This window comes from Coregonus lavaretus (genome assembly GCF_964263955.1).
Source record: "Coregonus lavaretus genome assembly, chromosome: 21".
In the NCBI taxonomy this organism is placed as follows: domain Eukaryota; kingdom Metazoa; phylum Chordata; class Actinopteri; order Salmoniformes; family Salmonidae; genus Coregonus; species Coregonus lavaretus.
In genome coordinates, this window is record NC_140008.1 from 33,224,771 (window position 1) to 33,252,015 (window position 27,245).

At 42.2% G+C, this 27,245-nt stretch overlaps 1 protein-coding gene across 1 annotated transcript; it reads left to right on the forward strand.

Moving 5' to 3' along the window:
• The first annotated feature begins 3,132 nt into the window (after positions 1-3,132).
• Positions 3,133-26,181, forward strand: LOC311149010 (gelsolin-like). Its single transcript, XM_084186081.1, has 16 exons — positions 3,133-3,317; positions 8,853-9,037; positions 9,437-9,591; positions 11,658-11,819; positions 12,180-12,329; positions 19,623-19,709; positions 19,855-20,076; positions 20,341-20,556; positions 21,095-21,228; positions 21,847-21,937; positions 22,198-22,368; positions 22,621-22,798; positions 23,054-23,169; positions 23,283-23,360; positions 24,165-24,225; positions 24,323-26,181. The coding sequence occupies exons 2-16, from the start codon at positions 8,857-8,859 to the stop codon at positions 24,481-24,483; spliced, it is 2,163 nt and encodes a 720-aa protein (XP_084042207.1). The 5' UTR covers positions 3,133-3,317; positions 8,853-8,856; the 3' UTR covers positions 24,484-26,181.
• The last annotated feature ends 1,064 nt before the right edge of the window (positions 26,182-27,245 follow it).

Consider the following 27,245-nt stretch of genomic DNA (forward strand, 5'->3'; position numbering starts at 1 on the left):
CAGGGCGATTCTGCAGGTTAGGAGAGGAGGCCACAGGTTACGGGGGCTATTGGTTCAGAGGGAGCAGGAGTTATTTGGTCAGAGGGAGGAGCTACAGGAGGCTATAAGGGAGAAGGAGAGTGTAGAGGCACGGCGAGAGGAGCTGGTTAGGCAGCAGAAGGAGCAGGGGTTCATAAGGGAACCCAGTCCCGCTCCTCGCACCAAGCAAGTGGTGCGTGTCGCCAGTCCGGTCCGGCCCGTTCCTGATCCCCGCACTAAGCCAGTGGTAAGTGTTCCCAGTACGGCCCGACCCATTCCTCCTTCCCGCACAAGGCCAGTGGTGTGTGTTCCCAGTCCGGTCCGGCCCGTTCCCGCGCCCCGCACCAAGCAAGTGGTGCGTGTTCCCAGTCCGGCCCGGCCCGTTCATGCTCCTCGCACCAGGCCTGTGGTGCGCGTCTCCAGCCCGGTCCGGCCTGTTCCTGCTCCCCGCACCAAGCCAGTGGTGCGTGTTCCCAGTCCGGCCCGGCCCATTCCTGCTCCCCGCACCAAGCCAGTGGTGCGTGTTCCCAGTCCGGCCCGGCCCGTTCCTGCTCCCCGCACCAAGCCAGTGGTGCGTGTTCCCAGTCCGGCCCGGCCCGTTCCTGCTCCCCGCACCAAGCAAGTGGTGCGTGTTCCCAGTCCGGCCCGGCCCGTTCATGCTCCTCGCACCAGGCCTGTGGTGCGCGTCTCCAGCCCGGTCCGGCCTGTTCCTGCTCCCCGCACCAAGCCAGTGGTGCGTGTTCCCAGTCCGGCCCGGCCCATTCCTGCTCCCCGCACCAAGCCAGTGGTGCGTGTTCCCAGTCCGGCCCGGCCCGTTCCTGCTCCCCGCACCAAGCCAGTGGTGCGTGTTCCCAGTCCGGCCCGGCCCGTTCCTGCTCTCCGCACCAAGCCAGTGGTGCGTGTTCCCAGTCCGGCCCGGCCCGTACCTGCTCCCCGCATCAAGCCAGTGGTGCGTGTTCCCAGTCCGGTCCGGCCTGTTCCTGCTCCCCGCACCAAGCCAGTGGTGCGTATTCCCAGTCCGGCCCGGCCCGTTCATGCTCCTCGCACCAAGCCAGTGGTGCGCGTCTCCAGCCCGGTCCGGCCTGTTCCTGTCCCTCGCACCAAGCCAGTGGTGCGCATCTCCGGCCTGTTCCTGTCCCTCGCACCAAGCCAGTGGTGCGCGTCGCCAGCCTGGTCCGGCCTGTTCCTGCTCCTCGCATCAAGCCAGTGGTGCGTGTGTCCAGTCCGGCACGGCCCGTGCCTGTTCCACCGGTACCTGGTCCGGCATCGGTCAGCTGCTCCACTCCGGAGCTAGAGCAGTCCACTCCACCGGTGCCTGATCCAGCTCCGGTCAGCGGCTCCACGCCGGAGTCAGAGCAGTTCGCTCCACCGTCTTCGGGTCCAGCTCCAGTCAGCGGTTCCAGTCCAGACCCAGACGTCAGCCCCTCTCTAGGTTCGGGGTCTCCCACACCAGGCAGGTATGCTCCCACACCAGGGTCCAGACAGGGCTTGGTACTTCGTGGGAGGAAGGAGAGGGGAAGCAGCGCGCCGAGGTCCAGACCAGACCAGGGGCGGAGCCGGAGCCGCCTCCGAGGCGGAATGCCCACCCGGCCCCTACCCTGTTATGTTTAGGTTGCGCGGTCGGAGTCCGCACCTTTGGGGGGGGTACTGTCACGCCCTGGCTCTGGGGACTCTTAAATGTTGAGCCAGGGTGTGTAGTTTCTATGTTGTGTTTTCTATGTTTAGTTTCTAGATCGTTTAGATCGATGTTGGCCAGGGTGGTTCCCAATCAGAGGCAGCTGTAGCTCGTTGTCTCTGATTGGGGAACATACTTAGGTAGCCTGTTGGCACTAGTGGGTTGTGGGATCTTGTTCCGTATAGGTTTGTTGTGTGCAACCTTAAGACTTCACGTATCGTTTGTTTGTTGTTTTGTCGTGTTTGCACAGTTATAATAAACATGTACGCTTATCACGCTGCGCCTTGGTTCGACCAGTCTTTAAACGATCGTGACAGTACATGTTTATTGCATTGTTGTGAGAATGAATTATGGAATGAATGCAATTTATTATACAGTGACAGTAGTTGTAAAGTTACATAAATAAATATACAAATATTTGTAACATAAATATTCTGTGTATCTGTTTGACTGGTATGTACCTTCAGTGTCTATATAAAGTTTTCACCCTCCTTGGATTTCTTCACATTTTATTGTTGTTGTTTTATTATTGTATTATTGTCTTACAAAGTGGGATTAAATGGATTTAATTGTCATTTTTTGTCAACGATTTACACAAAATACTCTGATGTCAAAGTGGAAGACAAATTCTAACATTCTTTAAAGATTAATGAAAAACTTTTTGTATCTTTTTATTCATCTTTTCACTGTGTCATTTAGGTCATTATTGTGGAGTCACTACAATGTTATTGATCCATCCTCAGTTTTCTCCCATCACAGCCATTGAACTCTGCAGCTGTTTTTCAATCACCAATGGCCTCACAGTGACATCCCTAAGCAGTTTCGTTCCTGTCCTGCAGCTTAGTTCAGAAGGAGGACTGCATATTTGATGTGTCTGGGTGGTTTAGCATCATCTAGAGCATAATTATTAACTTGACCATGCTTAAAGATATATTCCATGTCTGATGTGTTATTGTTACCCATCTACCAATCACTGCCCTTCTTAATGAGGCTTTCGAAAAGCTCCCTAGTCTTTGTAGTTGAATCTGTGAAATTCAATACTTGACTGAGGGACCTTACAGATGTTGTATGTATGGGGGACAGAGGAAGATGTAGTCATTCAAAAATCATGTCAACCCCTAATATTTCACAGTTAGTCCATATAACTTATGTGATTTGTTCAGCCAAATTTGACTTCTGAACAAATTTCAGCTTGCCTAAACAAAGAGGGTGAAAACTTATGCAACAACTATACTTTAGTTATTTAATTTGTATTAATTTGTAATAATAATAACTTTGTATTTATGTATTTTGTGTAGATCAATGACAAAAAAATCCAATTAAATCTATTTCAATTCCACTTTGTAAAGCAACAAAATGTGAAAAAAGGTTCAAGGGGGTGTAAACTTTCTAAAGGCACTGTCCTACCTACTCAATGTAGGCCTATAGTGGTAGGCAATAGTTTACTATGTGTTGTTACTTGCAGGTTGGGTTGGGGCAGGGCGGGAGACGCCTCTTCTTTCTGAGCATTCGTTCCAGCTATATAATAGTCTCACTCACATTCAATCTTTGCAGAATCTGGAAAACTACACAACATCCACATACTTTGCAGCTGAGTTCATCTTCAAAAGTCTTCTACTATCAGGTAAAAAAATAAATAATTATACAGAAGTTGTATAATCAGCAATTATCTTACAAATCGAATACAGATAGATTTGTAAAATAAAGAGAAAGTAAATAGGCTGCACTCATTTATATTAAATTATATCAGAGATAATCCTTGACTTTCTGTATAAGGGAAAAGTTATTTGTTTGTTTAGCAGCAGAATCTTTGGTATTAAAGAAACTTTGCTGCTGGTCTATTCTTTATCTTATCGCAGTTGCCTTGCAAACTCATCTGAGGTAGGCTAGATGTATTGGCTATTCTTTTGAATAGATGTCAATAGGTTAATTCCTACAACATGTGTACAATGTCCTAGGGAAATAAAAAAATAACTGCTTGTTCACATGAAACAACTGTTTGTTCACATAAATGTTTATACGCAAAAATAAAATGCTGGGTTAAAAACAACTCAGCGCTGAGTAAGTAGTGGACATAACACACGTTGCATTATTTTGACCCAGCCAGTTGGGTCACATTTTCTTAGATTCGAGCATGTTGTTTATCTTTCCATTAAATGTATATTCAAATATGTAATATGCAAAACTATTGAAAGAAAATTGAAATTTGTAGTGTACAAACTTAACTTGATGAACAGGAATTACATTTACTCTCTGAAAGAAAATCTATGGATTACATAAAAAAAGACCCAGGTGCTGGGTCAACCCAGCATGAATGTGAATAAAAATCCAACTGATGATTAAATTAACCCATGTTTGGGTAATCAGGTTATTTTCAGAAGACGTGGTCTATTAGGGGTGTGGTTCTCAGATAGTTATTTTTGGTCACCCGGCTATTGTTTACGACGTGTTGTTACTTGCAGGTTGGGTTGGGTGTGGTTTTTGGGAGGGCCTGTCACACAGATATCATATAAATTATACACTATATATACAAATGTATGTGGACACACCTTCAACGGCTCAGCCGCAAAGTAGTAGGCCACATAAACTCACAAAACGGGACCACAGAGTGCTGAAAAATCATCTGTCCTTGGTTGCAACACTCACTATTGAGTTCCAAATTGCCTCTGGAAACAACGTCAGCACAAGAACTGTTCATCGGGAGCTTCATGAAATGGGTTTCCATGGCCGAGCAGCCGCACACAAGTGTAAGATCACCATGCACAATGTCAAGCGTCGGCTGGAGTGGTGTAAAGCTCGCCGCCATTATACTCTGGAGCAGTGGAAAAGCGTTCTCTGGAGTGATGAATCACGCTTCACCATCTGGCAGTCCGATGGACAAATCTGGGTTTGGTGGATGCCAGGAGAATGCTACCTGCCCCAATGCATAGTGCCAACTGTAAAGTTTGGTGGAGGAGGAATAATGGTCTGGGGCTGTTTTCATTACTTGGGCTAGGCCCCTTAGTTCCAGTGAAGGGAAATCTTAATGCTACAGCATACAATGACATTCTAGACGATTCTGTTCTTCAAACTTTGTGGCAACAGTTTGGAGAAGGCCCTTTCCTGTTTCAGCATGACAATGCCCCCATGCACAAAGCGAGGTCCATACAGAACTGATTTTTCGAGATCGGTGTGGAAGATCTTGACTGGCCTGCACAGAGCCCTGACCTCAACCACATCAAACACCTTTGGGATGAATTGGAACGCCGACTGCAGGCCTAATCGCCCAACATCAGTGCTTGACCTCACTAATGCTCTTGTGGCTGAATGGAAGCAAGTCCCCTCAGCAATTTTCCAACATCTAGTGAAAAGCCTTCCCAGAAGAGTGGAGGCTGTTTTAGCAGCAAAGGGGGGACCAACTTCATATTAATCCACATAATTTTGGAATGAGATGTTCGACGAGCAGGTGTCCACATACTTTGGTCATGTAGTGTATGTGTAATTTTGTGGTCTGTCATCCTACAGTTTTTTGTGTTTGTCCTCTGAGGTGGTTAAGTGTTGTGAATTAGCCCAGAATACATCCAGTAGAACCACATAGGAATTGAGCTGCTAGGGGAATACTGGGGGAGTAATTGGTTAGAGGACCACCTGGGCCACATGGGCATATGTTTACAGATTCCCGTCTTGGGGAAAATGTCCCTTCTTATTCCAATCCAATCTCATGAGACACTTCAATCAAAACACTGTAAATCAAAACACTGTATTTGCTCAGATAAATAAACATAAACATATAAATATCTTGATAACTAGAAATGTCTATTATCACATGTCTTTATATACATGAAATGACAAGATTGGTATGAAATAATGTCAGGTATGCGTGTATGGTGAAAATGAACTACAATACATTTTCAGGTGCTGAAATGTTGAGAAATGGATAAGTCATCCTAACAGTCAGTTTGAGAGAGAGAGAGAGAGAGAGAGAGAGAGAGAGAGAGAGAGAGAGAGAGAGAGAGAGAGAGAGAGAGAGAGAGAACACAAGAGAGAGAAATAGAGAGAGAAAGGGGAGGGATACCCTTCTAAGTTCTCCCATGAGTCAGTCAGGCTCATGTGACTCACTCGCTTCTTTGCACCACCACCACCCTAGATCAACATTGAGTAATGGTAAAGTATCAGGTTCCATGTAAGTCTGATTTTGATACAAAAACATGAGGTATGAGAGATATACTGTCTCTCAGTGATACAGAGGGGTTGTTTGACTAACAAAACATTCTAAAAGGTTTCACACACAACATTAAAAGCATGACATTTTGTTTTAATTATATAGATGACATCCATAGTAAAGAAAGACTAAAGAATGTTTCCAACAAAATGAAGTAGCCTATGATGAAGTAACCTATGTCACTGCCTCATATTTCTGGACAGCTGAAATAAAAACTTTGAACAAACATTCAAGGCCATTGTGAAGGCTACAACCTTCTCTGTCTGTTGTAAGGGATATTGCAGTTACACAAGCAGGATGCAGTCCTTACACATTGCATTGGAGTAAAAACAATCTTTGTTTTGTGTGAGGATGTAGACTTATCTTTGTAGTTGCTGCCATATCATAGTCACTAGCCAGAGTTGCTGAAAAATAACACTACTACTTTGACTGCCTGTCTCCTTCCTGCTTAGCCAATGTTTGCAATGATGATGAAAAAAAAAAACATTAAATCGCTAATTAGACTGTGTGTCTGTGTCTTGCTTGTGTTTGACATGCTGCCTAGATAGCTGTTTGTAACACCCCACTTGAGTTTTGCATTGGGGCAAAAAACTATCTGCGAGCATGTACAAACATGTTGATCATGTCTTTTGTGGACAACATGTAAATAGCTGCATGTAGCCTAACTCCTCTCCTGAAAAATTAACATGAAATCATGCTTATAAGCCTACTGAGGCATGGAATGCAATAGTTTGAACATGTTGACCATCTCCTTTGTGTGTGCACATGTTGTGACATGAAGTGTGTAGGCTACATCAGACAAAGGTGTTCATTACATTTACATTACATTTTAGTCATTTTGCAGACACTCTAATCCAGAGCAACTTACAGTTAGTGAATACATTATTTTTTTATACTGGCCCCCCGTGGGAATCGAACCCACAACCCTGGCGTTGCAAACACCATGCTCTATCAACTGAGCTAATCCCTGCCGGCCATTCCCTCCCCTACCCTGGACAAATTGTGCGCCGCCCATGAGTCTCCCGGTCACGACAAAGCCTGGATTCGAACCAGGATCTCTAGTGGCACAGTTAGCACTGCGATGCAGTGCCTTAGACCACTGCGCCACTCAGGAGCAGACATTTTGGTCAGCGAATTCATCACCGATCAAAGCGGCAATGGAGCAATGAGAAGCAACTACATAGGCAGTGGAGTGGGCAGCAGCCCTAGAATTAGGAATAAAATACCAGAATGGGCATGAACCTTCTTATGATGGTCTAAAAGGTCTGCCATTTTGGTCAGGGAATTGGTCAACCATTGTTTCCTAGTGCTGTGATAAGATATTGTGTAAAATAATGAATTATCTGCACTGTATGTTTGTTAACAAGCTATCCAGACAGTTTAAGAGGAATGATTCCATTAATGTTTCAAATTAACTGCCAATATGCCAACATTCCATTCAAACAATGCAGTCAATCCATAGCCATACAATGGCTGAAATCAGTTGATGATCAGACTTAGACAAGTTGTAAAATCAACAAGTACTGATATTGTATCATACAATAGCACTCACAGTTTACCAAGAAAACAAATCATTTAGACATTTATGGTCTGTTTGCATACTTTTTTAGAGGCTATTTATACAGAACATTTGTACAAAACCCGCATAAACTGTATTTATAATTATATGACAATATTTTAGGTTGACAGTAATTCTATTACACAATTTCTGATATATCACACATCTAACTTTTATTTTCCTGCTTAAGTAAAATCTGGATTATGCCTCTAATGCCATATATTCATATTAGACTGGTTTGGATTTGTCGGTTTACAGAAAATCCGCAAACAGACAGTGAGATCTGCTGCCATAATATTGGGCCATTCAACACAACACACACCTGTCTTACGTAAACATACTGTTTAAAGTCAATAGTCATCTGATATGGCCTGCTCTTTAGTGAGACAATAATGACCTCTGTTTACCTGGAGAAAATATTACCTGGAGCTTTGACTAGTGTTGTGTAATAAGTGCCTCTAAGGATTCAGTCAAACATGAACTAACCTATTTGACATACAGTAATTATCCTCTTACACAACACTAAAGTAGTGGTGTATTATGAAACCTAGGACTTTGGTACATCTACACTCTAAAAAATGCTGGGTTAAAAACAACCCAGCGCTGGGTAAATAGTGGACAGAACACACGTAGGGTTATTTTGACCCAGCCAGTTGGGTCACTTAGTTGGGTGGTTTTCTTTGAAAACTGGAGGCGTAGCTTAGTACTGACTTGGCTTTCAGATAGTCATTTTTGGCCACCCGTGAGAGTAAATGTTGTTCCTGTTCATCATGTTAAGTTTGTGCACTGCAAATGTTTAATGTTCTTCAATATGTTTTGCACATTACATATGTGAATATCAATTTTCTAACATTATTATTTAAATATTATTACAAAGTGGTAACTCTCCCAACATTGGGATATGCATAGGCACTTGAGGAACTCACACTCTTGTATAAGCCTCATAAAAGCCACAAAAGTGTCAGTGCTCAACCTTATTAGTGATGACAATACAACGGAACATGAACCAGAATGATATGACCCGGTGGGTCATAGCTCAATAACCCAGCATCAATAACCCAACAACCCAACTAAGTGTTCTGTCCAATATTTACCCAAATTGGTTTGCTTTTAACCCAGCATTCTTTTGAGTGTACTACCTACAGGTTTCCATTATTAGCACCATATGTTAGCCTTTCCCACTACAGATGCTCTCCAAGGTCTCGTTAACTGGTGATGATGAGCCATACGTTTTCATCATATCTTTTTGACTTTACTGTGATTCTGAGATTTTTTGTGTTTGTCAGTGATAATGATAGTAATCTTGTGTATGACTCAACACCTTAACTCTCCACCACCTCCTCCTCCTTGTGCTCCTAATCACCCCTCCTCTTCCTCCTGCTCCTCCTCCTCCCTTCCAGAACCATGGTGTGCCATAAGGAGTTCCAGACTGCAGGAAAGGGGCCTGGTCTTCAGGTATGGCGTGTGGAGAAGATGGATCTGAAGCCGGTTCCTAAACAGCTCTATGGGAACTTCTTCACTGGAGACTGCTACGTTCTGCTCTACACCACCGCCGCCCCCTCATACTACATCCACATGTGGCTGGGTGAGCGATAGAGCTGGTTACCCCACTGATATAGCCTACCACCAGGGTCTCTCGGGCTGAGCCTTTAACCGCTATCCTATACATGCAGGACATGCCCATATAAATGATTAGCATTATCAAAAGATACATGCCAGTTCACCTGTCATATCTATTTCATAAATTGACTGAATGGTTCCTCCCTTGTATGTTTTGTATGCTCCAGGGTGAAGATTCCCCTAGGTACACATCTAGGTTCAGCAATCCTAACCTTAATCATTAGTAGGAAAAATGCTAAACTGACCCAAGAACACCGCCTAAGGGGGAACTTCACCCTACATTGTTCTGAATGTTCTATGGCCTTTCCCATTGGTCTTCTTCCTCAATTCCCCTAATCTCTGTCTCTATTGGCTGACACCACAGGAAGTGAGAGTTCTCAGGATGAGAATGGTGCGGCGGCCATCTTTAGCACCCAACTGGATGATTTCCTGGGCGGAGGCCCGGTCCAATTCAGAGAGGTCCAGAACAATGAGTCTCTCACCTTCCTGGGTTACTTCAAGTCTGGCATCAAGTACAAGGTGAGGTATTACTGAAAACTGTATCTCAGAGAAGCAGTTGGGCATATCAGTGTAGATCAGGTCGCCAACATAATAGAGGTGTTTAACTTCAAGGGTCTTTCATGGTTAAATAAAGATATAGTACTGTACATCATTTAAAAAATGACTGAAGGTCTTGCTATATCTCTCATGACAAACCCAGTATAGCCTCTGTTTTCCTTTCCAGCACTTAGAAGCTTACTCTGTTATTATACAGCCCACTACTATACTTATCTGTGGAGGTCAATGACATTGAAACCAAATGCATTGAAGTGAAGGTACAGAATGTGTGTGGGTGTTGCATTATTAGGTTAAGTATTGATAACCAACTATTGATAACCAAGTAGATTCCAATTTGAACTTGGTGACTAATGAGACTGAAGTTCAGACCTATTGATTACCAGGGTCCTACTAAAGGGTGGTCAAATGTGTAGTAATCAATATTCTAGTGAGGACCACCCCAACAGCAACACCCCCATTAAAGTGTTGAAATACTAATGAGTCACGACACATGTTGCCAAAAAGCTAACTGTGCTATTTAAAGGACTGTATCTTTAAGCTTTAGCTTCTACAGTGGTTAAAGTTTTCCATAGAAGGTTGCCATGGAGAGTTTGAAATGGAAGACACATCTGGGTCTTATTCCAGAAAGCCAAATGGCTGCATGTCTGGCAAGATTTTATATTGGCTTCTGGATTGGAAAGCAGAGGAAGGAAGCCTTGGAAGTAAATGTTTACTTACTACTCTGGACAAAGTTACTCACAATGAACTTTGAAGTTGGAGTTTGTAACATATGTAATGTACACTGAGTATACAAAACACAAGGAGAATTCCACCCCAAAACTACCTTTTGGTATTTGTTTCATTAGTTAATTGTTGACATAGTCCCAAATTGTTTTGCTTCTCAGCAATCAAGTTTTCAAGATATGCAACTTTCAAAACACAGAAATCATCCCTGTATGATGCATTTTGCATCATATGATTCAAAACGAAGCATCATTGATGCAAAATGGATCATACGGGGATGATTTCTGTATTTTGAAAGTTATACAGTGGCTTGCGAAAGTATTCACCTGGTACGTGAGTTTTGGTGGGCGGCCCTCTCTAGGCAGGTTTGTTGTGGTGCCATATTCTTTCAATTTTTTAAATAATGGATTTAATGGTGGGATGTTCAAAGTTTCTGATATTTTTTTATAACCCAACCCTGATCTGTAATTGGTTTCACCAGATCTTATTTAGGGGCTTCATAGCAAAGGGGGTGAATGCATTCGCACGCACCCCTTTTCAGTTATTTATTTTTTAGAATTTTTGAAACAAGTTATTTTTTCATTTCACTTCACCAATTTGGACTATTTTGTGTATGTCCATTAAATGAAATACAAATAAAAATCAATTGAAATTACAGGTTGTAATGCAACAAAATAGGAAAAACGCCAAGGGGGGTGAATACTTTTGCAAGGCACTGTATATCTTGAAAACGTGATCGCTGACAAGCAAAACATTTCCATGACATAGATAGACTGGCCAGGTGAATCCAGGTGAAAGCAATGATCTCTTATTGATGTAACTTGTGAAATCCACTCCAATCAGTGTAGATGAAGGGGAGGAGACAAGTTAAAGAAGGATTTTTAAGCCTTGAGACAATTGAGACATGGATTGTGTATGTGCGCCATTCATAGGGTGAATGGGCAAGACAAAAGATTTAAGTGCCTTTGAATGGGGTATGGTAGTAGGTGCCAGGGGCACCGGTTTGTGTCAAGAACTGTTACGCTGCTGGGTTTTTCACGCTCAACAGTTTCCCGTGTGTATCAAGAATGGTCCACCACCCAAAGGACATCCAGCCAACTTCACACAATTGTGGGAAGCATTGGAGTCAACATGTGCCAGCATCACTGTGGAACGCTTTCGACACCATGTAGAGTCCATGCCACGACTAATTGAGGCTGTTCTCAGTGTACAGTATATACAAACTTCTTAAAAACTGTGCATAAACTATGTATTATTGTTAGCTTCGTTAACCTGACACATTATTTCCATTCTCTGTCCCTCAGCAAGGTGGAGTGGCCTCTGGCTTCCAGCACGTGGTGACCAACGACATGAACGTCAAGCGTCTGCTGCACGTCAAGGGCCGCAGGGTCATCAGAGCCACGGAGGTGGACATGTCCTGGTCCAGCTTTAACAGTGGGGACTGCTTCATCATCGACCTGGGAAAAGTGAGCTGGGATAGGGTATCAGTGACTTAGCTCAACGATGAAATGAGAAGTTAAGGAGATAAGCCTCCTCAACCAGACCCACATGCATTGAACTTAGCTGATGCAACATAGGGGGATTGTCACATAGGCCGAAGAACAATGATCCCACACACACAATGTTTGCTTATGTGTAATGGGAGAGATGGGAGGGATGGGAGGGATGGCGGCTCCAAAGAAGGAGAGGGCAGTAAAATACCCCAGATGTTATTTTGTGGAGCATACATGAGCATGCATAAGTAGTTATATCCAGAGGCAAGACTCTTCTCCCTTACCCTAAGTCTGAGTCACGGCCATTAAGACAACTTTTGTTTCTATTCTCAGGATATCTTCCAGTGGTGTGGCAGTGAGAGCAACCGCTTTGAGCGTCTGAAGGCATCCGAGGTGGCCATCGATGTCCGTGACAACGAGAGGAATGGCCGTGCCAAGCTGCAAATTGTTGAGGAGGGAGGAGAGCCAGAGGCTATCATCGAAGTGAGACACTTGCATTTTTACATTTTAGTCATTTAACAGACTCTCTTATCCAGACAGACACACACACACACACACGATCGAGGAGGGAGGAGAGCCTCTGGCTGAATCCCAAATCACCCCCTTTCCCTTCCCCTTCCCCTTCCCCTCACCCCTTCCCCTTCCCCTCACCCCTCGACCCTCTGCGCGTTCATGCGCGCCTCCGCCATTTGCATAAGTGTCCCAAAGCTGAGGGAGTGAAGATGATCGAGGGTGTAGGGGCCAATTAGACCTTCAGATAGTCACTTCAACCGAGCCAGCAAGGCTGCAGGCTTCAGAGCGAAGTGCTATCCCGACACGCACTGCGATATGTTTGGAGTCTGCGCAATTTCATAAAATAATGGAGAGTCATTCCTAATTATATGTCGTGTGCATTTGTTAATGTCTGATTTCGAGACCTGATACATGTAACAGATGAAATACCTCCCAAATTAAATGTTTAACTGTTACTGAGGTTTATATCTTGTAAAACAACAGGGGGGATTCGTTAATTTGAATTTCATGCTTGTTTTATTGTTTAAAAGTGGAACATGAATTGCATCATTCAAGTAAGGAGTGTGTCCCGAAGGTGATGGGTTTATTGAACCCATCACCACTCTCTGGAGGTCACACTATGAGTTTCGTCAGCAACACGTGACGACGGAGGGCCCTCCGAGCGAGTTGGTTGGAGCGAGGGGATGGTTTGGGATTCACAGACAGGATGTCATCGATGTGAGTCACCTTCACCAGCACTTCCTGTCCCTGTAAAACAAGAAGGGAATATGGGAGTGGGGGTTACTGGCATCTGGCATTATTATGCCCTTTTAGCACACTAAGACATTGCAGTGTAATATTAAATAATATTTATAGTAAGTATAGTATTTTATAAATGGATAAAACGATATAACAAGCAGAATAATACATCTTTATATACAAATAATTAGAACATGGCTTTTTTGGCGGGAGGTTGTTGTTTTGGCGGATGGTTGTTGTGGTTGGTCCTGTGTTCTCTCTGGCGTCCTTTCCCCCTTGCGGCAGATGTGGATGCGGGTGCGTTTGCATGCTCGGCCCATTTCTTCCGCAGTCAGCCATGTGGTGTGCATTTTTGTGTTTGAAAAGGTACGGCGTTAAGTGAGTGAGAGGGGAAATGGTTGCATATCCCAGAGCCGACCGGGGGTCTATGAACAGGGGTAGTGAGAGAGAGAGCTTTCAATTTTGTGTAGATGAGGGATATACATTTTTAAATATAGTAAACATCTAATCTAATTATTCATTGTCCTATCATGATGGAAAGATCCCTAACCCTATAACCTGGACACCCACCTGAGCGACCCATACACCAAAGAGAAGTTCCCATCTATTTTATGGACCTGCTGTGAATATGCAGCCTAAATAGAGAAATAAATGCGGTCAGAGACCTACTTGAGCAGCACCGCCCCCTCAAGATTCTGAGCCTGCCTGGCAGGGTTGGTCCTACAAAGCCAGAGCCCCCTGATGGGAGAGCATAATATACAAGGAAATTCTCAAAGCTGCTAATGAGAACCTTGACGACCTTTTACCTAGCCGGTGGGGATTCCGGTGGGGTACGCCCACCCAGGTAGTGGCAGTGCTGGCAACACTGGCTGCAGTAACCCATGGGGAGGGGGTCACACTCGGACAATCAGAGAGGGGGTTTATCATTGTGGCCCAGGTGGCACAAAATAATCAAAGGTCTGACCGCATGGAGATGCTTGGGAAAATGGTTACAACAGGGGATCAGAGTGTTTGTGTCTCAGGTGAAGAGGGTGGATCTGATCTCCATCACCTAGGACTTGACATAGATTAAGTAGATTAATCAAATCTCACATTGTTGTCAATTTCTGCTCAATTTGCATGCTTTCTCAATCAGCTTTAACTGTATGTGCACTCGTAGATCAAGTTATTTCTCGGGTTGGGCTCTGGGATATAACAGCCGTTGAGTATTGGATTTTATGGTGGATTGTGGAGGAGGGGGGTTGAGTGTGTTGGAGTATGTGAGTATGTGCGTGTGTGCTGGTCTGGCATCTGTTGTGGGGGGGGTGGGGATGTTGGGGGGGGGGGTATGGGATGGACCGCGGGAATTATTTGCTAGGATAATAATTGCTTGTCAATGAATTAAATGTAATATAATGGCAATCCTGGTTATATGTTAGAATCCTATGCGTGAACTGCCAACATTATTACGCATATTAATTGATAATGATGGAAAATAGGATATGCATAATAAAATAAATAAATAATAGTTATATAGATATATATATATAGAGGTGAAAGCATTGGAAATGCTTTTGGCGGTTAACCTGCTTCTGTTTTGTGGGTGGCACTGTGTGCTGTTTTCGATGGATGGGTCCTGGCCTCTCAGGGCCTTAGGGATACGGAGGGACGTGGGGGGGATGCTGATCACTGGGATGACGGCTCAACTTGGGATGGGGAGGGGCTTTAGCGGGGGAATTAGTGGAGAACAATTGAAGGGTTACTCCGTAGCAATGCAAATATCACGGTACAGCTATATGGACACTCAATCATTACGCTATTTTTTATTGGTAAATTTACAAACATATATAATGATAAATAGACTTGAAACTTGTATCTCATTATGGTGTATGGTGAAATAAGTATAGCCAGTTATAATTGTAATGGCTTAGCTGATAATAACAAAAGAAGAACAATATTTACATGGCTCAAAGAGAAGGAATATAATATCTATTGTATACAGGAAACTCATTCAACAATTCGAGATGAAGTAGCGTGGAAAAAAGAATGGGGGGGGGAAATATACTTCTCCCATGGGCAAAGAAATTCAAAAGGGGTGATGATATTAATTAATAGTAATTTCGATCCGAATGTGCAAATTGTCCAAATAGATACGCAAGGTAGATGGATTATTTTAAATATGGTATTGGACAATAAACAGATATGGCTCATTAACCTTTACGGACCAAATAATGATGATCCACAATTCTTTGACAATATATATAATAAATTATCAAGCCTGCAAGCAACTCAAGACAATATTATTATGGTGGGGGATTATAATACTGTTTTAAATAGCTCAATGGACCGAAAAGGAAATCACACCACAAACAATCACCCACATGCTCTTAAGGAAATTGTGAATGTCATGGATACATTAGAACTAGTAGATATATGGAGGCTTAAATATGCTGATCTAGTGAGATATACATGGCGGAGACTGAATCAAGCTAGTCGTCTTGACTTCTTTCTTATCTCATTCTCGTTGGCACCAAAAGTAAAAAAAGTGTTGATAGGGGACAGAATGCGGTCGGACCATCATATAATAGGCATATACATTACTCTGACTGAATTTCCACGTGGGCGAGGATATTGGAAATTTAATCAAAGCCTATTAGATGATAATTTATTTATAATTAGAACAAAGGAATTTATAACTGACTTTTTCCAACATAACTTAGGTACAGCGAATCCCCTTATTGTATGGGACACCTTTAAATGTGCCTTTAGAGGCCATGCAATTCAGTACTCATCTCGAAAACAAAAGCAATTTAGGTCAAAAGAGTTTATACTAAGAAAGGAAATAGAAAGTCTAACAGAACAGATAGATGGCAATAAAAACTGTAACATAGAGGCTCAGAATAAATTAGAGGAAAAACAAAAAGAAATGGAAAAACTTATTCAAGAAAGATCAAGTGTAATATATTATAAAAATAAAGCAAACTGGATGGAATATGGGGAAAAATGCACAAAATTCTTTTTTAATCTTCAACATAGGAATGCTACCAAAAAGAACTTAATGAAACTGGTTACAATTGACGGAGTCACCCATAATTCACCTAATGATATTTTGAAGGAAGAAACAAAGTATTTTAAGCATATGTTTTCTTTTCAGTCGCCTCCATCTCCTCTAACTGAAGCTAATTGTAGAGATTTTTTTCCTATTGATAATGTCAAATTAACAGCCACACAGAAAGACTCATGTGAAGGTGAAATTACAGAGGAGGAACTTCTGGATGCAATTAAAGACTTTAAGTCCGGGAAAACTCCAGGGTTGGATGGCATACCAATCGAGGTATACCAAACCTTTTTTGAAATACTAAGAGGACCGTTATTAGCATGTTTTAACCACTCCTATGTAAATGGTAGATTATCTGACACTCAAGAAGAAGGTCTGATCTCATTATTACTGAAACAGGATACAAGTGGAAAATATAAAGATCCAGTCCATTTACAAAATTGGAGGCCCCTTACACTTCAGTGTTGTGATGCAAAAATCCTAGCAAAATGTATAGCGCATAGAATTAAAAAGGTATTGTCGGATATTATTCATTCTAATCAGACAGGTTTTTTACATGGAAGATACATTGGAGACAATATAAGGCAAGTATTGGAAACAATAGAACACTATGGAAAATATGGGAAACCAGGCCTGCTATTCATAGCAGACTTCGAAAAGGCATTTGATAAAGTTCGACTGGAATTCATATATAAATGCCTGGAGCATTTCAATTTTGGAGAATCTCTTATAAAATGGGTCAAAATCATGTATAGTAACCCTAGGTGTAAAATAGTAAATAATGGCTATTTCTCAGAAAGTTTCAAACTGTCAAGAGGAGTGAAACAAGGTTGTCCACTATCGGCATATCTATTTATTGTGGCCATCGAGATGTTAGCTATTAAAATCAGATCCAATAATAATATCAGAGGATTAGAAATACAGGGCTTAAAAACAAAGGTGTCATTGTACGCAGATGATTCATGTTTTCTTTTAGATCCACAACTAGAATCCCTCCACAGCCTCATAGAGGATCTAGATACATTTTCTAACCTCTCTGGATTAAAACCAAATTATGACAAATGTACTATATTACGTATTGGATCACTAAAAAATACAATTTTTACATTACCATGTAGTTTACCAATAAAATGGTCTGATGGTGATGTGGATATACTCGGAATACATATCCCAAAGGAAATAAATGATCTCACTTCAATAAATTTTAATAGAAAGTTAGCAAAAATAGATAAGATCTTACTACCATGGAAAGGAAAATACCTGTCAATTTGTGGAAAAATCACCCTGATTAACTCTTTAGTATTATCCCAGTTTACCTATTTGCTTATGGTCTTGCCTACGCCTAGCAAACAGTTTTTTAAAATATATGAGAAAAAAATATTCAATTTTATTTGGAACGGCAAGCCAGACAAAATTAAAAGAGCATATTTATATAATGAATATGAATTCGGAGGACAGAAATTATTAAATATTAAAGCATTAGACCTATCACTAAAATCTTCAGTCATCCAAAAGTTATACTTAAATCCGAACTGGTTCTCAAGCAAATTAGTAAGATTGTCTCACCCACTGTTCAAGAAAGGCCTTTTTCCCTTTATTCAGATTACAACCTCTCACTTTCAGTTATTTGAAAAGGAAATAATCTCCCAAATGTCACTATTTCTAAAACAAGCCATAGAAAGTTGGTTACAATTTCAATTTAATCCTCCAGAAACGACAGAACAAATAATGCAACAAATATTGTGGTTAAATTCAAATATACTAATTGACAAAAAACCTATATTTATTGACAGAATGTTTAAAAAAGGTATAATCTTCGTAAATGATATCATCGGTAGGACTGGTGGAGTTATGTCGCACATGCAGCTAATAAAAACATATGGAAATGTCTGCTCTACCCAAAATTACAACCAAATAATTGCAGCCATACCGCAAAAGTGGAAGAGGAAAGTTGAAGGGGGAGAAAGTAAGGAACTTGTCTGTCGGCCTTGCATTAAAGAACATAATTGGTTAAGGAAAACTGTGATAAATAAAAAAGTATATCAGTTTCACTTAAGGACCAAAGGATTGACAGCAGTCCCATATAGATTGCAAAATAGTTGGGAAGAGATCTTTGACGTACCGATCCCATGGCATAGTGTTTATGAACTGACACGCAAAACGACACCGGATTCAAAAATTAGAATCTTTCAATTTAAATTATTATATAAAATTCTTGCTACCAATAGAATGTTATTTATATGGGGGATACAATCTTCCCAGCTCTGCAGATTTTGCTGTGAAGAGATAGAATCATTAGATCATTTGTTTTGGTTCTGTCCATTTGTAGCTTGTTTTTGGACACAGGTCCAGGAATGGCTAAAGGATTGCAATATTTACCTGGAACTAACCTTGCAGATAGCATTACTGGGTGATCTGAAAAGTCATAGTCAATCAATCAATAATATAATAATACTTTTAGCAAAAATGTTTATTTTTAATTCACAATCTGTAGAAGCAATGAGAATAGAAAGGTTCAGAACTTTTGTAAAACATCACAGTATGGTTGAAATATATATGGCAAATAGAAATCCTATATGGATGGTGTTAAGAGATAGATGGGAGGTATTGAATAGAGTTGAAGGATGGGACTAATAACAAATAACAACAAATAATAACAAAGATAGCTAATAATGTAAGCATACTGTGTCCATAATAAGTATATAGGTTGTATGTTGGGAGCTTTTGGGAAGGAGCACAGTTAGAAAGATATGGCATTTAGAGGCAAACCGGATGGACATCATGAAGATGATCGGAGAGGTTGAGAGTAGAAGAAGTTCAGGAGATAAAAAATTAATAGATGTGTATATGTATATGTATGTATATATGTATATATATATATATATGTATATATATATATATATATATATATATGTATATGTGTGTGTGTGTGTGTATGTATATATATATATATATATATATATAGATATAGAATTATTGTAAAATTAACTCTGTCCATAAGGTGTAGATAGTGAGTATGGACCGGAAGTAGAGGCCTGGGCGTTGTTGTTCACTAATTTACTCCAAGTAGGGAAAGGATGGTGGGGTTGAAAAGTAATAAAGGGGAATATATATATATATAAAAAAAATAAAAAAAATATGGGGGATTGGAAGTGATGCAGACAATTACATTGATAGAAGATACAATCTATCTGCAATATTAAGCTGATCCTTCCCCCCACAAAAAAAAAAAAAAAAAAAAGACATTGCAGTGTGACCTTGAATCATTTTAGCTGTCCTCTATTTTGTCTCATCTAATGCATTTAAAGGGTAAGGGGTTGTTCCTGGTCTTGCACGGTGGTCACAAACTCTATACAACGGTTTTTATGCAATTGTGGAACCTTAGATGAGTGCAATGGGACATCTTAGGCAGAGCTGATAAACTTGGCTATAACTTATATCTCCTTATTCACGGTATTAACAATTGATGTGTTTGTGTTTATGTTTAGGCTCTGGGGCCCAAACCCAACATCCCTGCAGGAAGCCCTGATGACGAGACTGTTGATAGATCCAACAAGAAGGGAGCTCTCTACATGGTAAAGACTTGCAGCCCTGTGCTGCTCCCAGTCTGTCGTGTGTGCATGTTTTGTGGTGGCGCTGTGTACTGTGACAACACAATGGTCCATTTCAGTTGTCTCTGTAAAATGTGGATGAATAAAGATGTATTGTATTGGGTTGTAGATCTCTGATGCGGCAGGCTCCATGAAGGTGTCAGTGGTGGCCCAGACCAACCCCTTCAAACAAGAGATGCTCTCCCCCAGCGAGTGTTATATTCTGGACAATGGAGGAGACAGCAAGATCTTTGTTTGGAAAGGACCTAGTGCCACCACAGCTGAGCGCAAGTCTGCCATGAATGCTGCAGAACAGTTCATCAAGGAGAAGAATTACCCCAAGCACACCCAGGTAACGTTACAGCAAACATGTCTTCATACTGCTGCCGTGCATACGTATGGCAAAGTTATGCACCATGACAGCAACCTTTCTACCCTACTGCTGCTGAATTGTGCAAAAGTCATACACTACAACAACAACCTTTCCACATCCCATCACCACCCACTCAGCTCTGTGTATTGACCAAGTCCTTTGGATCTACTGCTATCATGTACCTGTACAGATATGTGGGTTAAATGATTTAAGTCCTTTGGTGTCTTCTTCTGTCCTGTACAGGTCCAGGTGTTGCCATGTGGAGGAGAGACTACCCTGTTTAAGCAGTTCTTCTGTAACTGGAAGGACAAGGACCAGACCACGGGCCCAGGCCAGGCCTACAGTGTGGGACGTATTGCCAGGGTGGCGCAGGTCCCCTTCGACTCCTCCGCCCTACACACCAACAAGACCATGGCAGCCCAGCACGGCATGGTGGATGACGGATCCGGGAAGGTTCAGGTACTGCGGAAAGAATCTAGTGATGAGATACAGTATGATGATCTAATTCTACTACTCCTGGTGGTGTGAGAATAGTTTTCTTGTTTTGTTTAAAGGAGTGAACAGACTATCTCAAATTGTCTTTCCACAAATCCTTTCATCCTATCTCCTCTCCTACTTCTGAACCGTATTGGAGGAGAACAGCCAAGGTCCATTCCCCTCAGACCTTCTTCTCCAATGAGCCATATAGAGAATAACAGACAGAGGGAGAATGTGTTACAAGGAAGTAGGCAAACTTGTGCATGTGTGCTGGAGGCTGCGGTCCTAACCACTAGATCACCCAGCCCATGTGTGCTGGAGGCTGCGGTCCTAACCACTAGATCACCCAGCCCATGTGTGCTGGAGGCTGCGGTCCTAACCACTAGATCACCCAGCCCATGTGTGCTGGAGGCTGCGGTCCTAACCACTAGATCACCCAGCCCATGTGGGACTTGTTTTTCATGTACCACACACTGAGAGTTACACCTTGGTAACTAAAGGTGATGCTTTTCCTCCTCAGGTGTGGCGTGTGGAGGGTGGTGACCAGGTGCCAGTTGACCCTTCCAGCTATGGCCAGTTCTATGGAGGTGACTGCTACCTGGTCCTGTACAGCTACCGCCTGGGAAGCAGGGAGCAGCATATCATCTACACCTGGTGAGTGTTGTTCACCTTGTCGCCACAAGAGACAGCCATCATCAGACTGGAGCTATACACTGAGTATACCAAACATGGAGAACACCTTCCTAATACTGAGTTGAGCCCTTTTGCCCTCAGAACAGCCTCAATTCGTCGGGGCATGGACTCTACAAGGTGTCAAAAGCGTTCCACAGGGATGCTGGCCCATGTTGACTCCAATGCTTCCCTAAGTTGTGTCAAGTTGGCTGGATGTCCTTTGGGTGGTGGACCATTCTTGATGCACAGGGGAAACTGTTGAGCGTGAAAAACCCAGCAGCATTGCAGTTCTTGACACAAACCGGTGCACCTGGCACCTACTACCATACCCAGTTCAAAGGCACTTAAATCTTAAATCAATGGCACATATACACAATCCATGTCTTCTTTAACCTGTCTCCTCCCCTTCATCTACACTGATTAAAGTGACATCAATAAGGGATCATAGCTTTCACCTGGTCAGTTATGTAATGGAAAGAGCAGGTGTTCTTAATGTTTTGTATACTCAGTGTAACTCTACAGGAGCACATTAAGTCTATGTTATCCCATACCCATAACAGTGATTGATTGATTTATATATTGATTGATTGATGTCTTCAGGCAGGGGCAGAAGTGTACTCAGGATGAGCTGGCTGCTTCTGCCTTCCTGACGGTCAGGCTGGACGACTCCATGGGAGGCTCACCTGTCCAGGTAACACTTACTGTACAAAGACAATCCAACAACAATTGTACCCTATTCAGATAAATCTGATTTAAACACAACTCACATGTCTTTCAAACACTCAGAGAAGTGTCCTCTTGTCTTTGTTTTTTGGAAGTGTGATTTATTTATTTAACCTTAGCCAGGTAAGTCATTGAGAACAAAATCTATTTTACAATAACAACCTGGCTGTGAAAGCCTGTGCTATAATGGATGTGTTGAAGTGTCTCCTCTTCTCCTCTCTCCTCCAGGTGCGTGTGACTCAGGGCAAGGAGCCGGCCCACCTGATGAGTCTGTTCAAGGGGAAACCCATGGTGATCCACCTGGGCGGAACATCCCGTAAGGGGGGCCAGAGCAAGATGGGCTCCACACGCCTATTCCACATCCGCCAGAGCTCCACCAAGGCTACACGGGCTGTAGAGGTCAGTCAGTCACACAACATACACATATACACATACAGTGCACACCCACTGTATGCCTACGTAGGTTTAAGTGATCACACAACATACACAAAGTACAGTACTAACCACTGTTTTAATGACTGATCATGATCACATAAATGAGGGCAGAAGTTGTGAATTTACATAAGGAATACAAGATCTACAGTATCTCAGGAGTAATGTAGGATATAAGTACCACATCACCTCCCCCCCCTTCTCCAATCCTCTCCTCAGGTGGAGCCCTCTGCTGCGTTCCTGAACACCAATGATGTGTTTGTGCTGAAGTCCCCTGACACTGTGTTCCTGTGGAGGGGAGTGGGGGCCTCTGAGGAGGAGCTGGCTGCAGCCCAGTACGTCACCTCTTTCCTGGGAGGAGGACGTGCCACTGAGGTGTCAGAGGGCAAGGAGCCTGGTGGGTGTTGTAGTTTTACACCTGGTGACTGTCATAACATAACGTGATGATAGGATTTTCTCTTTTAAATACTTTTATTGTAGCACTTTTATTAGCAGATATTACATTTGAACAATCATTACAAAATGATGTACTATAATTTATTATTGTGTTTTTCTAATGTTTCTTCATTTGCATTGAATGAAACTTTTCTCCATACTGGTATGATGAGTGTTTTTGATGTACCATATTGTATTGTTCTGCTCTCTTCCCCAGCTGGGTTCTGGTCTGCTCTGGGAGGGAAGAAGGAGTACCAGACCTCCAAGAATCTGCAGAAGATGGTCAAGCCACCACGCCTGTTTGGCTGCTCTAACAAGACTGGCAGGCTCATAGTGAGTAGAGGAAGGCTTTCTCTTAGTGAAGGGATGGAGGAATGGACTATTTGGTTGTGAAGGTTGGAGCCATCGAAGGATACTTTGTATTGACCTCTCTCTCTCTCTCTCAGGCTGAAGAGGTGCCTGGAGATTTCAACCAGTCAGATTTGGCAACCGATGATGTCATGATTCTGGACACTTGGGATCAGGTAAGGTCTTGGCATGATGTGAAAGACCATTATAAAACCATTATACAGTATTATCCACATGATCCCAGTGGCTCTGATACAACTGAAGTCCTGCCATGAGTTTTTAGAGGTAGTGGTCCAATCCTCCAATCCCTCTTCACATCCTGCTTTTATTGTTTCCTGTATAATCTTTTGAGGGTGTAGGATTGATCCCATAGAAATAGAATGACATACTTCCTGATGTATATAAACCCTGGATTGCTGGTGCTATGTATTGGCCAATGAGAGGTTTTGAAGCCACCGGTCAGCCATATTGGCACTCTGCAGAAAATTCATCCATAGGAATGAATGGAATTCTACAGTATTTCAATTCAATATTTAAAGGACAAAATTACATGTATTTAAGTATGTTTTTGTTGTAGTGGGAACAGTAACATAAGATAAAAATATATATAAAATATTTACTTTAAGGACTTTAATAAATATATAGATATTAGTTCACATAATATAATTTAAAAGTATGCATTAATGTGTCTGTAATAGAATAAACGTGGCAAAAACTAATGTAAACATGAATAAATGCATTTCTATAGCTTAAGAAAAGGTATTTACAATGATGGGGGAATGCCAAGATGGAGGAGCGGTTGCTTCAAAACAGCACCCCCTGTCTGTCATCAAGTGAAAATCATTGTTCCTGGCATTGGCACAGTACAATTAATATGGCCGCCGGTCCACGCATCACGGAGCATTGACTTGAATGGGAATGTCTGTCTAGTTATTCTATTTCTATTGATGATCCACTCTCTTCTTTTATTATTTTAATAGATCTTCCTCTGGATAGGCAACGAGGCCAATGAAGTGGAGCGTACCGGATCATCAAAAATTGGTATGATTGATTAATAATCTGGATTTATTGGCCATTGTTCATACATACAAGTGTCAATCTATGTGACTTAATGTAGAGCTTTCTTCCTGTCTTTCAGCCAAAGACTATGTGGATTCGGACCCCTCTGGTCGCCGGGGCATTGCCATCACCACGATCAAGCAGGGAATGGAACCGCCAACCTTCACTGGCTGGTTCCAGGCCTGGGACCCCAAGATGTGGGAAACAGACCCCCTGGAGCGTATCCGTGCCCGCTTTTAAACTCTGTCACTTGCAAATGTTTGACATAACAATGAGTGACAAGGAGTATTATGTCTTTATTTTACTATTATCATGTATAACCGTGTGGCTTCTCAATAAAACAAGTGCCAATGCTCAAACGCAATAATTAAAAGGGGATAACTAAATATGGTAGCTACACGTATTTATCTCAAGCGTAAATGTGGCCTTAAAGGGGCAATCAGCAGTTGCTACATACATTTTTGGACTTATAAATTAATGATATGTACCCATTGATTCTTGAAGAATATATCTTCTAAATACCTCATGAGCTTATTTCAAGTGTCATACCCCATCAGAACCCCAAATATAAGCTTGTTTTACTCCAATGTTTGTAAACAATATAGCCTCAAAACATTGTTTAAAATTATAATTTTGATATCATGGATGGTCAATCCTTTCGTCCATAGCTCTGTCTACGAATTTGAGAGTGATTCATTTCTTCCACACCATACCTACTGTGAAGCATGGGGGTGGAAACATCATGCTTTGGGGCTGTTTTTCTGCAAAGGACCAGGACGACTGATCCGTGTAAAGGAAAGAATGAATGGGGCCATGTATCGTGAGATTTTGAGTGAAAACCTCCTTCCATCAGCAAGGGCATTGAAGATTAAACGTGGCTGGGTCTTTCAGCATGACAATGATCCCAAACACACCGCCCGGGCAACGAAGGAGTGGCTTCGTAAGAAGCATTTCAAGGTCCTGGAGTGGCCTAGCCAGTCTCCAGATCTCAACCCCATAGAAAATCTTTGGAGGGAGTTGAAAGTCTGTGTTGCCCAGCGACAGCCCCAAAACATCACTGCTCTAGAGGAGATCTGCATGGAGGAATGGGCCAAAATACCAGCAACAGTGTGTGAAAACCTTGTGAAGACTTACAGAAAACTTTTGACCTGTGTCATTGCCAACAAAGGGTATATAACAAAGTATTGAGAAACTTTTGTTATTGACCAAATACTTATTTTCCACCATAATTTGCAAATAAATTCATAAAAAATCCTACAATGTGATTTTCTGGAAAAATAAATCTAATTTTGTCTGTCATAGTTGATGAAAATTACAGGCCTCTCTCATCTTTTTAAGTGGGAGAACTTGCACAATTGGTGGCTGACTAAATACTTTTTTCCCCCACTGTATGGCACTATTTACATGTGTGTGTGTCCATGTATGTGCACATGTGTGCAATTGAATGAGAGTGTGTGTATATGCATGTGTACAAACACCTGCACGGCATCAGCCTCAGGCAAACAGGCATTAGCTGTAACAACACTGCCCCTCAGTGTCATTCAAACTGACTTTTTTAGTATGTTTTATTTTGACTTTCTTTTTTTACATTTTATCTTTGACTGCCCAGCAACTCTACTCCCACTTGTCTCCAATTCCACATCCCAACCCTCAGCCCATCCCACCTATCTCTGCTGACCACCCTCTTCGTATTTCCACGACCCATGTTTAACATACAATTTCAATCTATCTAATCGAATAGAATCCACAGATTGCGAGTTGAAGATAAATACTTTTACTAAGAGTATTAGTATATTAGTAATCTCCAGATCTCCCAACAGTACTATTTCTAGGGTCAATTTTAGATCAATGTTACAGTGGCTTGCGAAAGTATTCACCCCCTGGCATTTTTCCTATTTTGTTGCCTTACAACCTGGAATTAAAATAGATTTGTTGGGGGTTTGTATCATTTGATTTACACAACATGCCTACCACTTTGAAGATTCAAAATATATTTTATTGTGAAACAAACAAGAAATAAGACAAAAAAACTATTCACCCCCCCAAATGCAATACTTTGTAGAGCCCCCTTTTGCAGCAATTACAGCTGCAAGTGTCTTGGGCTATGTCTCTATAAGCTTGGCACATCTAGCCACTAGGATTTCTGCCCATTCTTCAAGGCAAAACTGCTCCAGCTTCTTCAAGTTGGATGGGTTCCGCTGGTGTACAGCAATCTTTAAGTCATACCACAGATTCTCAATTTGATTGAGGTCTGGGCTTTGACTAGGCCATTCCAAGACATTTAAATGTTTCCCCTTAAACCACTCAAGTGTTGCTTTAGCAGTATGCTTAGGGTCATTGTCCTGCTGGAAGGTGAACCTCCATCCCAGTCTCAAATCTCTGGAAGACTGAAACAGGTTTCCCTCAAGAATTTCCCTGTATTTAGCGCCATCCATCATTCCTTCAATTCTGACCAGTTTCCCTGTCCCTGCCAATGAAAAACATCCCCACAGCATGATGCTGCCACCACCATGCTTCACTGTGGGGATGGTGTTCTCGGGGTGATGAGAGGTGTTGGGTTTGCGCCAGACATAGTGTTTTCCTTGATGGCCAAAAAGCTCAATTTTAGTCTCATCTGAACAGAGTACCTTCTTCCATATGTTTGGGGAGTCTCCCACATGCCTTTTGGTGAACACCAAACGTGTTTGCTTATTATTTTCTTTAAGCAATGGCTTTTTTTCTGGCCACTCTTCCGTAAAGCCCAGCTCTGTGGTCCTATGGACAGATACTCAAATCTCCGCTGTGGAGCTTTGCAGCTCCTTCAGGGTTATCTTTGGTCTCTTTGTTGCCTCTCTGATTAATGCCTTCCTTGCCTGGTCTGTGAGTTTTGGTGGGCGGCCCTCTCTTGGCAGGTTTGTTCTGGTGCCATATTCTTTCCATTTTTTAATAATGGATTTAATGGTGCTCCGTGAGATGTTCAAAGTTTTGGATATTTTCTTATAACCCAACCCTGATCTGTACTT